Here is a 15,701-nt window from a genome sequence, read left to right as displayed (position 1 = left end):
TGTTACAAAGCGACTGAAATCCGTTAATATGTCATGTGGGTGGAAGTTAAAGAAAGAAAGAAAGAAAAAAAAAAGATATTTCGAATGCATGAAAGTTAAATCTAAAATTCGGGAATCTGAGAATTTACATTTCATTCTAAGGGATATGTTTAAGCTCTCTTTCCTTATTTTGCTCCAAATATCTTTCTCACTGTTAACAATTTTTATTTCCATCAAACTATCCAACACCTGGAGCACCATTCACAGTATTAAAACATGTTATGTGGTGAGGATTGTTCCGACGATGTGCACTAAACTTTCCGGCTGCCTCAGTTCTTGGAAGTATAAAATAACTAATAAGGTACATAAAATGACGAATGAAAACATTCCGCAGACATTGACGCTCACTTTCAGACTCATACCCATGTCCTTGAAATCGGACCACCGAATCCTGTCTAAAGAAGCGTTTGTTCCCGTGACTTTCTGGGTAAAAACTCCCATGCTCATAGTGTGGAACTGTAGACTGCTGATATTATCACAAGTTGGGTTTCCTCACGTGTGACAATCGCACAATTCAAGTGCACGTTTTCTCCCACCTTTCTTTCTATTCTCCCCTCCCTATATTTTTCTAAGTGACGAAAAGCTTATTATTTCTGACTTTTGATCCACTAACAGGCACGCATAACAAAGGAAGGATTAATTACAGAAAAAAATATTAACTCTATGCTTTTACGAAGTAATATTTGGATTTGCTTCAGTGTTATATATACATAATGGAACCTAAGTTGGACACCAATGGTTCTACAGAAATCTTCAATTTTCGCAGAAGTTGCCAATTTATCGAGTATTAGACCACATTATGTATACTGCAAAGTTAGAAAAATGCCAGCAGATTTCACTGTACATATACGGAAGGAAGTGCAGTATCTAATATGTTGTTAACGTAAGTAAATGCACGGCCTGGACTATACAATAATTGCAATACTGCTAATTTAATCAGGAACTTCAATATTACAGTACATAATGCATTACCTACATTGATTTTTATCAGTAAGCTGGCTTCTTATAAAGTCGTTTACAAAGACTTTTATAAACATCATTTCAAGTTTGCACCGGAGTAACTTTTTGTAATCTCAGTACTCAACTCCAAGTTTTCACACACGAACTGATAGATACTCCGATTGCTGGTTGATTTACCCAAGCCTCTCTCTTCTTCAGCACCGAGGGGGTCGCGGTGGCTCAGTGCTAGAGCGTTCACTTCTGGAGCGTGGCGTCCCTGGTTCGATTCCAGCCGGCACCAAGTGGATTTTGATGGACAAACACCGTGTGCGTGGGTTTTCTCGGGGTTCTACCGTTTCCTTCATCTTTCTCAATTGCACCACTGTATTCATTTTTCATCACCGTTTCCTTTAGCCTAGCCACCATAACCATGGGAGATAAGATTGAAAGATTTCATTTCAGCACCGAGGTTATATGAGGTCACTGCTCAAAGTGGAATCCGAACCACTACTGGCATCATGCTCACAGTAAGCATACCACCAACAATCCGACTAGGAACTACGCGCGTTAGTTAATCGGTAGGCACACGATTATTACTATTTCTGCATCAGCTATATAGGTAAAAGATCATTGTTATTATAGACATAGCAATTTTGTTTGCTCACTTAGCTGAACTTGAGAGACAGGCTATATACTCTCAGGCAGAAGTCTTACGTCAGGAATACTAGAGATAACCAAAATTTTTCACAATCCGGAAGAATACCGAATTTTAAAAAATCCGGTTTTTGTAAAAATCCGGAATTGACTATCCCTAAAAACTACATTTTGTATCGTATTTTGAACTTCAATAACTATGGAATGCACTATCAGATTCCCCTGAAAACCAGATGAAAAGGTTTTAACCAGAACCCTTGACTTCAGGCAACCCGCACAACTTTCACGAATTGGTGGTTGTATAGTCACCAGGCTAATATAAACCATAACTGGTGTCCTCTCTCTCTCTCTTTCTTTCTTCTTTTAATAATCTGCAGTCGGTCAATTTCAATGTCAATGAGTCAAAACAGTTTCGTTAAAGTGACTTACAGAGAGGGTGGTATCTATAAAACTGATAAGCAAGTTTCCTGCTTTTTAATTTGGCTCCAAGAGAAGGAATATTTCCTGCTATTAACTGAGAAAGCGATCTACAATTCTAAAATACATTTAATACTATTCTTATGTAATGAAATACAAACCTGGAACCATTTATTATTTTTTTTAACTGTTACTTTTCCTGTTTATGAACTTCATAGTCACGCGTTTTCATTTGGTAAAAGAAAATGAGATTGCTTGGCTTGTAAATTACTTAAACGTGTACATAAATGAATAAATAGGAAAGAATAAATATTTTCTACTTAGTTATGTGCACGTTTACTTATTTTTTTCTGCGAATTTTTGACCTGTGTAAATATAATTTAAATGTAAATTATTTCATTACAATGTTTTATAGATACTTGTTAGTATCTTTACAATCTTAAAGCTATTAAACGTCACATCAGGATCTGAACGTTAGAAATGTTAAATCGAAGCTAACTCTTAAACTGATTGGTGACTAATCAGGGGGTTTAACATTTACTTTCAGCACCGTGGTTATACGAGATGGGACCTCTTGCTTCAAGAGATTCGAATTACTCAAGATTTTACCCGAGGTTTAACAAGTGCACAAAAATAATTTGCGTCAACCATGGCCAAGATGACGACTTAATCCTGGACAGTTATTCAATTTATCTGGGAAAAGGGAGTGGTGGACGTCACGTACCTGAGTTAGAAGGAAATAATTTGGATCATCACTAATATTTTTTTCATTTTAGTACATTCAAAGCGATAACAATAGCCTATATTTTCGGACAATATTTATCTATTTAATTATTTAACAAACTTCTTGATACAACCTGAGGCAAATTTACAGAGAGATTACAAAATAACAATACCAACGGAAAAAGACAATTGGCCAAGATCTACTTTAAAGGTGTCATCCTAGCGATCTCTTGGCGGAACTGAGGAAAACTTGAACAAACCTATCAGGACGGCTGGTCACCGGATTCGGCCCCAGGACGTCCAGTTGCGAAGGAGAGGTACACTAACCACCTTGTGCCAAATGAAAAAAAGTAGGTGATTAAAATTTAAGTTTCCATCGCAATTCTCTCGTTAAGCTAGTTTATATCTTAACACGTGTTGTCTCATAGGTTAATCGACGAATGAGTCAACAAATACGTGGGAGAAACTTTCAGTTGATGGACCACACTCATGCTCTGAAGGGGGTAAGGATAAGCAAGTAAAGGATGATAAATTGAGTTTTTAAAAGTCAGAGGAAAGAAATATCCCCCCCCCCCTCAATATCCTAACTACATACATATAAGCAGTTTTTATGTCCATCATAAACACCTTTAATACGATTTGACGTAAGCCTATATTCTGATTTTGCGCAGTTTAACACTTTTAACACTGCGTCACAGAGCTCTTGACTGCGCTCAGAATCTTAATTCCACTTTCTTCGATGCACATCTTTCAGTTTTATCCGACTACTGTGCCTTTTAGGCTACAAGAAACGATTAGAAATAGTGATAATGAAATGAATGGTGAAATGACACTAAAAAGCACATGCTGTGAACGGGATTCGAACTCAAAATAGATAGAAGTTGCTATCGCTTGTCTAATGCCTTCGACCATGCTAGTTGGATGAGGGAAGTTTTGAGATAATATGTAGGATGCAGAAAACACTTGTATAAACTAATCTTGTGCAGAATTTATCTTGAAAGTGGCGTCATCAAGAAAATACTGATGAAAGTTGAGTGTATATCACTCGATCCACATGTTCTGCTAGCGTTGCCAGACGTGAGAATCTTTCCAGCAGCAGCTCGTTGTTCGTAGGTTTTGTTTCCTTACGAAAATTTCCCTCGACGTACACAATTTCCCTTTTCTGATCAAATTTTCCCTAGTTTGTTGTGACTAATTCCTATGATAGAAGTTATGTGATAAAATTAATTTAGCTATATTAAAGAGCCAACCACATTTCTTTTATTCATTTGACTTTTGCTTTTTTTACTTTTCCTTCGCCTTTTTACAAAAAAAGTCAATAATGGGTTCTAATTATGGCATTTTGAACAGACAGAGAGAGACACACACACACACACAAAAAAAAAACACATGAACAAATAAATTACTGCTATTGTATTGGTTTATTTCTCAAGAACAAAGAACAAATTAAATATTTATATTGGTCAATCAATCTGCACGGGAGTTTCCCTGGATTTTTTTGTTTTATCGCAAAAATTCCCTTTTCTCTAAATATACTTACAAAATTTCCCTAGATTAGGGAAAAACAACCTTCGAACTACGAACTCGTGAGGGAAGTGAAATTCGTATTTTATAAAAAGAAAAATAATAAACTAGAGGAAGAAAACTTACCTAAAGCACAGTAATTAGTGTATCAGATTTTTTTTTTTATCCAAGCTGATATCTTAAGACCCGCCATTAGTTATAGCTAAATATACAAAATATCTTGAATCTCAGATATACACAGCTTGGAGCAGTAGTGCGGTAATTCTTTCTGGAGGACATGCAAATGATATCTGGGAACAAAGTAGGTAACAGGAAAATGATTACATTTCTTGTTCTTTTGTTCTCGTACAAGTAATTTCTGTGACGAAAGAAAAAGTAGTGTTCGACACCATTCAGCAATCTGTGTGGTTTGTATACATTAGTTTTATTAACCATGAATTTGTTTCCCACTAACACTGGTTTTACTATTCAAATTACAGCCAAAATTACTGCATGCTTGACAGATTCACTTCACCTCTTTTTCCCTCTGTAAGTCTCTAATGCCAACACTAATTATGGAATTGACAGTCGAAATGACGATAGTTTGAAACTCGCCCCATTGGTTGAAATGACGTTTAACTTCACGCCCTTCTGACTGTCGTACACTCAGCTTTCGAAGCCAACTTAACAAGCTGAAGTCAATTAATCACAGTCTATATTAAAAGGTACAGTTCCGAAAAAAAGAAACTGTCAAGATGACCAATCACTGGATTCCGGATTCGAACCCGAGATCAACCGATAGTAAAGCAAAAATGCTAACCATTAGCCTAGACCCGAGTTATCAATATGGTTTAGTCATAAAGAAGTACTCGTTGAAAGACTGCAATAGGTAAAACGATGCATTAATTACCTAATGGTATTAATGTGTCGTGTAAATCAAATTCCTATCTATGTGATACTAGACTTCATGTAAAACCATATTATATTATACTTGATTGGTCGGAATTTAGAGTTTCTCTCAGCAACGATGCTATATAAGATGTGGACCTACAGCTTAAAGTGAATCCGAACCACATGGGATCTCACCAGAAATCGAACTAGGGCCTTCCACACCGAAGGCACGTACGCTAGCCATGTAGTCACGAGGGCGCCGCCATATACAAGTGTCTCATATTACATATTAAATGCTTTAAGTTATACATCTCCATTATTTACCAAAAGCGATTAAGTCAATTTTATAATTATTGTTTTTCAGATCGATGTACAACCAGGCTTTCGCACTAATTTCTTACACGGTAGATAATTATATAACCTCACTATCTAAGTCCAGAGTAAAACCTTAAAAACATGTATTAAAAAAAAAAAAAAAAAAAAAACACTTGTTTCCTCTTCGTCGCTACAACAGAAATTCTATAGCAATACTGTTAATATTATCCAAATATTCGTTATTCGAAATAATATTCGTTTCTTTGAATACACTGCTCGAACCAATATTCCAATAATTATCTGGTTGAAACAGTCGAAATTTAAACTACTAGTCTACTGAGCTGTTTTCTCCTCGCATTTTAAAGAAGTTTCTTTCTATTACTATAGCATTTTAAAAAATAATAAAATCAATCAGAGCGGCCATCTTTACTTATTAGATCAAAGACTTTTCAGCAGTATAAAGAATCGAACATGGCAGGCAATATGTACTAAAGATTTATAAGTGATCCAACAGACCGAAGTCGATCTGAAGGAAGTGTTTTATATAGATATTATTGAAGGCACTCTTGAATGCTTATCACCGAAACGAATTTCTGATGTGCTTAACTTCCTAGAACAAACGTCCTCTCTTGCAATATGAAAAGTTGCACAACGCTTCTAACGACTGCTGCCTCACATATGGCAGCCAGTAATGTGAGATAAGAAAAGGGGGTGGGAATTAAAGAAGAGATACTGTGATGTGATGATGATTCATCTTACAGTTCGTAACAGATGAAAAATGAGGTCACAAGTCTTCTAGTATTTCTTAACAGTGTGCAAATAATTAACGAGTACATATAACAACTTCTACGGAGTTCAGTTAGAGCATTAGCCTCTAATGCTACATAGTCCAAAGTTCGATCGCGTGAAGTCTGTAGTAATGCTATTAATTTGGATTAATTCATTATTCGAATACTAGAGTTTCCGAATATTCGTTATATGAATAACAGTAGAGAAAATATTCAAGTAATTTTAACCGTAGTAGCCTGTAGTTACAGTACCGGTAGCTGTGCAAGTATCGTTTTTATTTTCCAGAAGATATCATCATCATTGTAGATATTCTGACATAACTGGCAGGTTGCTTGCCGTAGCTGAGAACCTTCCACGGTCTTCCATTTTATCTTCTCGTACGATTTTTCAGTTTTGATATCGTCCATTAATTATAGCCTCCTACGCCCCCTTCCTCTCCTTCCAACCATACTCTAGAACGTCTCTCGTGATACACATATATTTTAGCCAATGTTCAAACCAGTTTCTCTTCCTCTTCTTAGTAATATCTAAAATTGTTCCTTTCTTCCTCACTATTTCTAAGACCCTCTCATTCGTTTTCCGCTCTACCCAGCTAATTCTTTCCATTCTTCTCCACACCCACATTTCCAAAGCTTCCAAAAGATATGGCATTTTATATTTCATTCTCCAATTTTGCCCCGGCGCCGGTAGTGTACCGTACTATACCTCTCTTGGAGCCGAGATAGAGCATCCGTCAACTGCACCCGATTCAACCCCTGGCCATCGTTCGGAGCCAGCGTTAATAGTTGATTTTGAGTGACTTCCTTTCAGCAGCGAGGCTTATGAGACGGGACCTACTGATCAACGTGGAATCCGAACCACATGAGCTGCTGTCTGGAATTGAACCCGGATCTCCCACGCCGCCAAGGTTAATAGTAGGTCATGTTTCTCATAACCCTGTTACTGCAGAAAGATGCTAAACACAAAACCTCACACTCTAACTCTGAAATCTGATATTGGTTATGAACCATGTGACGGTCTGAAATGTCGGATATCGTCTTAGAGAAGGGGAGGGGATGCATTTAAATATTGCTGAGACAAACATCAGCGTCTCTTTCCCCATAATGGTTCTACAGAAATTTATTCTCATTCTTCCACGGAAATGTTTGATCCTTTACTTTGCAAAGAACCTAGGTCTAGTTTATGTGTTCTCCCCGAAGACAAATTCTAGCCCATATATCCTAACATATTGATGTGGAACCACTAATCTCTGTGGCACACAATAATGATAGAAACTGGAAATTTAAAAAGCTGGAGTGAAGGAATAAAAGGGAGAATCAGGATTTAATACATTTTACAGATATTCACTTGCACACAAACTAATACTCCTCGGACATAAAGCTTCACTCGTGAGAGTAAGAAAAGCCTGGATTCTTGAAAAAGTAGATTGATGTAAATGTCGTGATCACAGACGAATAATCCAAAAACACATTCAGAAAAGATTATCATGATGAGATTCGTTCACAATAAATTTACAAACTGGTCTACTACAGCGAAAGACATAAATAAATTTAATTCTCGACTAGAAGACCTAGTTTCTGTTCTTGATAGTTGGCTCCGCATAGTGTACTTGCTAATGCTCTCGTCATTGGTGCAAGCGGCCCGGTGGGCACACTTAGTCGAAAAAGTGTAAAAGCTTTTTCACACTAGCCATCCTGAGTGAAATTTTTCTAATTCACATCAAGCAAATGCCAGGATGGTACCAAACATGCAGGTCCCAGGTCACTTCCTTCCTTCCCCTTTCCGCGGATAGCGTGACCGTCGAGGGACATCATCCCTGATACATGACGGGTTAACATGCCCATAGATGCCAAACGCGCAGAAATCTAATTCCTAATCCTAATCCGTTTTTGGTAAGAGTACACATAATCTGGATCAAATTAAAGTATACGTTGAAGCCCCTTAGTTTTGCTCGAAATTTATAGATTGGTTCGAAATAAGAAAACTTTATAGTAACTCCACTTTTTTGTGTTCATCATATAATTTTTAAAGTCACTTGCGTTTAAAACGGTAATGGTTATTTTCATGATTACAGCGGAATAAAAAAAGAGAACTAATGTTAGTGATTTATATTAAAGGAACAAGAACTCAACAGTTCATCAAATTCACAGATATCATTCATGGGTTTAGATACAAACGAATTACTAATTTGTTCATTTTATTAACCCCTTGCACTTTATGCCACAGAAAGAGCCCCAATTATTATATACTTTTTCGGACATTTCGACTGTACAACATTCTAAGTGTGTACAAGCGCAGACACTTGCCAATTGGTGCGGAAACAAAGAACTACGAGAAAAATAGAAATAAGTAAGCCGAGATAAGACATCGGAGTACAAACGATGGTAAATTGTGATGCCGGCTGACAACTGACACGACAATGTGAAGGATTAAGGAAGCACGATCATGATATTTTGAGGCGCCTGTACTCCATTGTAATTTTGAGTTTTGCGACCCATGTCTCTGCCCTTCAGGATGCAGGAAACGAAAAAATGAATGCTGAAATGACAAAGTGTAATATCCATGTCAAAACCAGATTCGAACCAGAGACTATTTGTGAAATCGTCTCCTTAACGTCTTGCATCTTTTTACTAAGCCAGGTTTTATTTTGAAATACCTGCTTATACTTAAGTTCTTATACACGACATGATACAAAAAAAAAAAAAAAAAAAGCATTGTTTTGAAAATAACGTATCGCTGAGTAATTTGTCACGCAATTATAAAGTGATCAATGAAGATTATAATTTTTTGCGTGATAATTAAACGCTTAAAAACTCTCAGCACCTTTATTGAACTTGACTTCGTTTGTCTGGGTGAGTTTAGCCGTTCTTTTTCTCACGCAACTCGATTAATTTTCTTTAAATCTTGGATATATGCCTAATTTCCGATAACAATATCCATGGTCTATAAATCCATTAAATATTTGAGAACTGAATGCAATCACGAACTCATAATGTATTCTGGAATGGTTTCTTACGTCAACAGATCCCTCTCTACTGATCTATTAGTGGCTAGAGCGTGTGCTTTTGATCCACGTGGTCCTAGTTTCAATTCCCGGTGAGAAGCACAAAAAATTTCACAATCGTTCACTTTCACTAATCATTCTTTTCCTTCAGCCCAAAGAACATATCGGTAGACCTGTTTATACATTCAACACAAGATGTCGCTAACACTTTAACAGCTCTAATGTAAAATGAAATCAAATCTTTCGGTTTTACGTCCCACAATAATGTCATTTAGGCTAAGGAAAGTGATGATTGGAGCAAGTAAGTGAATGATGAAGGAGATTTGGTGGAATAAAAATGTGGGAGGAAACGGGAGAATACCGAGAAAACGCGAGGACACGTTGTTGTCCACCACCAACTTATTTGGTTGGGGATAGAACCAGGGACCATACTGACCAGAGGTACGCGTTCTACCACTGAGCCACCGTGCTCCCAACAGCTCCAACGTAGCTGACAAACATACGTTCTTGACTCTCAGCTTCAACAACTTCATTAAAAATCCATACAATCACTGGTCACTAAATAAAGCTGGGTGGCCATAGGGCCTATATGAATTTAATTGAATGGTGAAGGGACAGTCTTTTATGAGCGTTCGATACTCACATACGAAAGAGAAACAACTTTTGTTTTACGCACACTTTAAAATAAAATTTTAACTACAATTGTATATATATATATATATATATATATATATATATATATATATATATATATATATATATATATATATATATATATATATATTATCTCTTGAAACAGTTCGTTTTTTAGATATCCATTTTGAAACAATGCATATACTGTTACCTTCTCTTAATGAATGATAAAATCTTTTAAAAGTAACAAGCCTTCTACTGGCAGAACAAAATACTCGACCATTATTCTCTCCTGAAAATCACAAAAGAGAACATAAGGATCGAATACGGAGAGGGGAAGTGTTAAACGATTAACAAAAGCTAAGAGTAGCTAATGTTACGACCTTTCTCGTTCACAATAACACAGCAATTTTGGAGTATCACACTAGCCTTATTTGCGCAGTCACTGCAGTTCCCTTTCTAACGCTATTAATGATTCAACACGTGCCCTACTCGATTAATACGGAGCAAAACGAAAAAGTAATGCACGATTATAACAATGGATTATGTATTTATCATATCATCCAACTTTCAAAGTGTCCGTAACGGAAACTCATAAAATACGCAAAACGTATGTTTCGTAGTACTTGAAAGCACTCTGGCAGGTGCTAGTAGCTCTAGGCAACTGTGAAATGGCAAAAATACTGCGGAAGTAGGCTGACGGGACGGGAGAGTAGAAGAACAATTGTTCGTAAACATGTACACTACTCAGCTTTATAAAATCCGTATTCACCTTCCAAGCACACAAATCGCTACACTTACGAGTCCAGTTTATGACGCTATTCAATTCTAAAGCTCTCTTTCTCCCTCCCTTGATCTACATCCACAAAACGACTTGCGTAAGCAAAGATACTAACCGCCTGCTCTTTTGAAAAACCCCTAACCTTGTCATCCCGACAGGCAAAAAGAGATTCCCACGCGTAATTCAAACAGGTAGAACGAGGCAACGAAGCCCCTGTGGTCGGCAGACGACATGTAAGCCAATCACGTATCTATATTTTATAGGCATCAACAAGCATCTTCAGTACTGTCTGGATTATCATCAGAATCTTTTCGTTTTCACTCAACATCGCGTGGAAACTGTGCACGCAACTTCAATTAGAACACGAAAAAAGCAGCTTACTACTCTCCTTGTAGCAGTTTTATCTCTGACCTTTAATAAAAACAAACAATAACAAAATACATATTTCGAATTAATATTCGGGAATTATTTCTTAAATATACTGCATGAAAAACTAATAACTATCAACAGATGAAAACAAGCGAATCTAATCGCCGAAGATGCAATGAACTGATGTGGAAGTTAGCAAATCTCAAATTGAAAGAACGCACCTATTACTCAAACGCCTCTTTTGTATAGTGTAGTCAAAGATGTTTCTTTCCGCGAACAGTAAAAGATCTGTCATTTTTTGCTAAAATGAGTTAGCTATTATTCGAAATACACTGTGTATACATAAAATTAAACTTATCAACAGCAAACTCGTATTTGAATGTTTTCCCAAACTGTATAACTATCAAGAAATGTTAATTAATGACGATTCGTAAAAATTAATAAATACATAAATAAAAATAGCATGAACGACTACGCAAAAATAAATAAATACATGAATAAAAATAGCATGAACGACTAAAACTTAAGATTTCACTATTATGGAATTTATGTAACTATTAATATATGTAATATTTATGACACATATACATTTTTAGATATTGCTTTGATATAAAATTTATCTGCAAAAATTCAGAGTAATATCTCACATACATACACCACAAAGAAAACTGTTTCGCGTAACTCTGTATATACGGCATTTTTAAGGTTGCTATTAATACTACTGAAACTGCATTAATGAGTGGCCCCGGTTTGAAACCTGGTGGAAACATTAATACTTAACGCATTACTGTGATTCGGATTCCATCTTAAATTTAGTAGGCTGTCTCATAAACTTCAACAATTAAAAAACAAACATTTCTCTGGCATGACTCATATCTTCTTTCTTCATGCTTTTCGGAATCAGCTGCATTAATAAAAACACTAGGGCTCAATGATCTGACAAAATATAACTAAACAGGCTCTTGTGTACATGTGACAACACGAACACAATGCTACAAAAACTTCAAAATAACGTGTTAGCATTATTTTTCTTATCTTGATTTAAGGTAACTTATGTGTTTACCTGGTAATTGATCAGAAGATTGTTTACTATTTCCCAAACATCCATAACCGACGCACTCTCGTTGTCTGTTTCAATAGATGGGGAAGCCCCGCTGTCTGTGGAGATGGCACCTGTGGACCCACTACAATCCGAATCGTAATCCCACTTGTCACTCAAACTACACCTTCTCTTCGTTAACTTCTGCCACCTTCCTCGCACTTGATTAGCGTGGCGGACCATCGGTGCACACGTCGAAACGAACTCGGGTACCACCAATACACCGCACTGCACCACCAACTGTGACACCACCACCACCGAACTCGCACATGGACAACACACTCCACTAGAACACACGAAAGCACGACATCACATCGCGAACGGCGAAAACCACGTTTTGTTTTCTACTACGTCGTTAGTGGTTGAACAAGTATCACTCGGCCGATGCTCAGCGCTCCGGCTTCGCTTGTTTGCAGCTGGAACCGTCGGCCTTCTGCTTCACAGCCAAGCTCACCCGATACGGCACGGAGAATAGCCAGCTTCACTCGTGGAAGCTCGGAACTGTCGTCATACCCAGACAAGCGCGAATGACATGTCTCACCCACGTGGATGCGGCGTTTTTCACGTGACTGTTTGAATCAAAAACTGAAGTACTTCTTCCAACAGTTGAAGTTTGTTATTGCTCCAAGTTAAGAACAAAATAAATAACACGAAATCTTATCCTTCTTAAGACTATAAAGAAATGCTTTCATTAACAAATTTCAACAAGTGCCGGATTAATCCTTGTGACTGACTGTTTGTGTATTCCAGATCAGGCAACGCCTATAATTTCAAGTGATCTTAGCGACCAGTGCACCGAAACAACTTCTATTGTAATATGTGTGACGAAGCCATTGTGTAAACCACCTACAAATGAAGACCAGCAACATGACACTGTCTTCAAGAAATATTTTTTCTTCTTTCGGTAGAAACACCTTTCTTGACCTTCATGAAGAACCGGTCGTCCTGGAGTTAATTTTAATTACCTAATTCTGGTATACACAGAATATAATGGGAACTTTTAGCAAATGGATAATATAAGCGCTATCGCGTAACTAAATCTGCAACTATCACAAAAAATTGAGCTATCCAGATTTTTTTTTTTTAACTGACCTTTAACTACCATAATCAGCATCCGATTATCAACGAACATAATCTTTGAGATAAATTCGCGTAACTTCCATAACAAGTATTGTATACAATGTCAAGTTCAAGTACTAAGATAGACTTCAAAGCAGACAAAAATAACTTGATTGCTAAGCATTCTAGTAATCTTTATCAAGGACCTGGCTTCTTCACACACACACACAAAGAAAGTAAGTCACACTGTCTTGTATCGGAGAAATATTGACATGTAAATAGATGGTCAATGAAGCAGGGTGACCAGACGTCCTTTATTATGCTCTTTGAGATTCCAATATTCTATACTCTTTTTTCTGTATTACATCAAACTGAGTGATCTGAGCGGAGAGCACCGACTTCAGGAGTAAGAGAGACATATAGTGGCTGTTCTTGGAAGCGGACTCGGTGGTGTACTGGTTAATGCATCGGCACGGTATACCGGAGATCCCGGGTTCGAGTTCCTGACTAGTCACGCAACTTTTTCACTGTTTGTGTGTTATTGAATTCACATCAACAGAGGATCTGTTGTGTAAATGTAAGTTAAAATCGGATGTTTCCTCCTTTCATTAATATAAATGCCTGTCTTATATTATTCACTCTCGAATTTCTAGGCCAAGAAGTTTTCGTCAAATAACAATACATGTTTTCGCCGATATTCCTGAGCTTCAGTGTAACTGAAGAATTAAAACATTACTTTTGATGTCTGTGTCCCTTTGATTCCTGGTACACATATGTTTTCAACATTTATTGTACATTATCAGAGTTCCTACTTATTTGGCGAGCACGCATCCCCTGACATCTCTAAGATTTCCAGGTCACGATTAACAAAATTCCAGGTCTACACATAATGTTAAAAGCGACTATATATATTGCCAAATTGCAAGGTAAGGCAAAATGCAAATGAGTCCTGAGAAATAAAAGTCCGTACTTAAAATTCCCTGACTTTTCCATTTTTTTTTTTTCAGGTTCCGTGAAATTTCAGTACCTTTTACGAATAATCTGAATTCCCTGTCTTCTAGGTCGGTGAGAAACCTGATCATAAGATTAAGAAGCTAGGAAATTAAGAGGAAGGAAACTATAGGCCAGAAAACTTGAAAAACAAGAACGAAAGTGACGAAGCCGATATAGTGCAGGTGGTGGAAATTACACGAGTGTAGCATTAACAAGTTAAGTTTTCCCATTTTAATAACAGGCCGCTTTCTGCAGATCGGTCTGTCTCACTTATTCACAACTAGATTCTTCTCTGTGAAGTCATCATCGATCATACCTATCCATCCCTTTTGTTTTTCCTCCTTTTCCGTTATCATCACTGTCCTTCCATGTAGTTCTCGAGCCTTCTTGCTACACATGTGGATCAAGAACGCTGATGAAACCAAAATTGTTCTAAACTATGAAAGTTTCCGAAGTCTTAATCCAACTGCTTAAACCTTCCTTCGGATTACTTTGGGTTCTTGTAATTCAGGAGTTTGATGCAATAACGATGTTAAAAATTTTAGTTTTTTTTTTTTTCTTACATAAAACAATGTAATATGCAGCATTTTATTCCGATATTGAATTGAAATTTTACCAGGAGGGTAAACAAGCATGACAAAATCCCAGGGTTGCCAGACGTCCCGGTTTTCAATGAAAGAATTAATTGTCCCGGTTTTCGTTCTGCAGATTGGAAAAAAAAAAAAAAAAGTTGACCTTCAGTAACTAGGATATCTCAACTAAAACTTTTGGAGAGCCTGCATAACTCTTTAAAGAAATTTACTTTTTGTTTATTGTTCTGAATTTAGCGTAAACTTTTTTTTCTTGCTAAATGCTAAATTTGTATTCTTTTAGGGTAATGTTGCTGAATCAGACGATGACGGAACAAAGAAAAACCTATCATAAATGGTAGGGCATGTCGTAATTGGCTTGTTAAATACAAAATATCGGAATTTGGAATAAGGGACGCTAGGCAGCTCTTCTTATGTTACCTTTTCACATTCTTTATGCATCCCTTGTGCAGCAAAACAAATACGCTAGTTGTCGCCCGGAGCAAGAACTCGCCTTAGCACCCCCCTGACACAAAAAAATAGCTTCCCCAAACATTTGCATAATTTTGCGCCCTCCCAATCTGCCCCCCTTCCCCGTAGTTACGTCATTTATGTTAACTGTGTATAGGATGAACTAGAAAACTGTGAGTAGTAACCTGAAAAAGACTAATTGATTCTAACCAACTGAGTAGGAACCCTGATTTATATATAGCCTGAGATCGGTGTCCCGGTTTTTCGTTTACAAAATCTGGCAACGCTACAAAAGTCACAAGAGCGTTTGATGCAAAAAGGGCGTAAACTCGCTTACGCAGTTATTACATCAAACTTCTCAATTCACTTCAGTGCAAGGATGCGATCGAAGCAATTTGAAATGTAGCTTAGACGGGAAGATACCGTCCTCATTACATTAACGTGGTTGACGTC

At 37.1% G+C, this 15,701-nt stretch overlaps 1 protein-coding gene across 6 annotated transcripts in view; it reads right to left on the bottom strand.

The window, feature by feature from the left end:
- ash1 (histone-lysine N-methyltransferase ash1) overlaps nt 1-15,701 on the bottom strand; it is a 261,636-nt gene that overhangs the window by 170,945 nt on the left and 74,990 nt on the right. The window contains exon 1 of one of the 6 annotated variants that reach the window (XM_081733565.1): nt 12,121-12,608. The exons of the other annotated variants lie outside the window; for them this stretch is intronic. Within the exon in view, the coding sequence (XP_081589691.1) occupies nt 12,121-12,339 (219 nt within the window). The 5' untranslated portion in view covers nt 12,340-12,608. Of the gene's footprint in view, nt 1-12,120; nt 12,609-15,701 lie in introns of those variants that run through there. 6 annotated transcript variants of the gene reach the window in all.

Source organism: Thermobia domestica, chromosome 12 (genome assembly GCF_964235325.1).
Source record: "Thermobia domestica chromosome 12, izTheDome1.hap1.1, whole genome shotgun sequence".
Classification (NCBI taxonomy): Eukaryota; Metazoa; Arthropoda; class Insecta; order Zygentoma; family Lepismatidae; genus Thermobia; species Thermobia domestica.
Note: the sequence above shows the minus strand (reverse complement) of the source record. Positions and strands in the feature narration are given on the sequence as shown.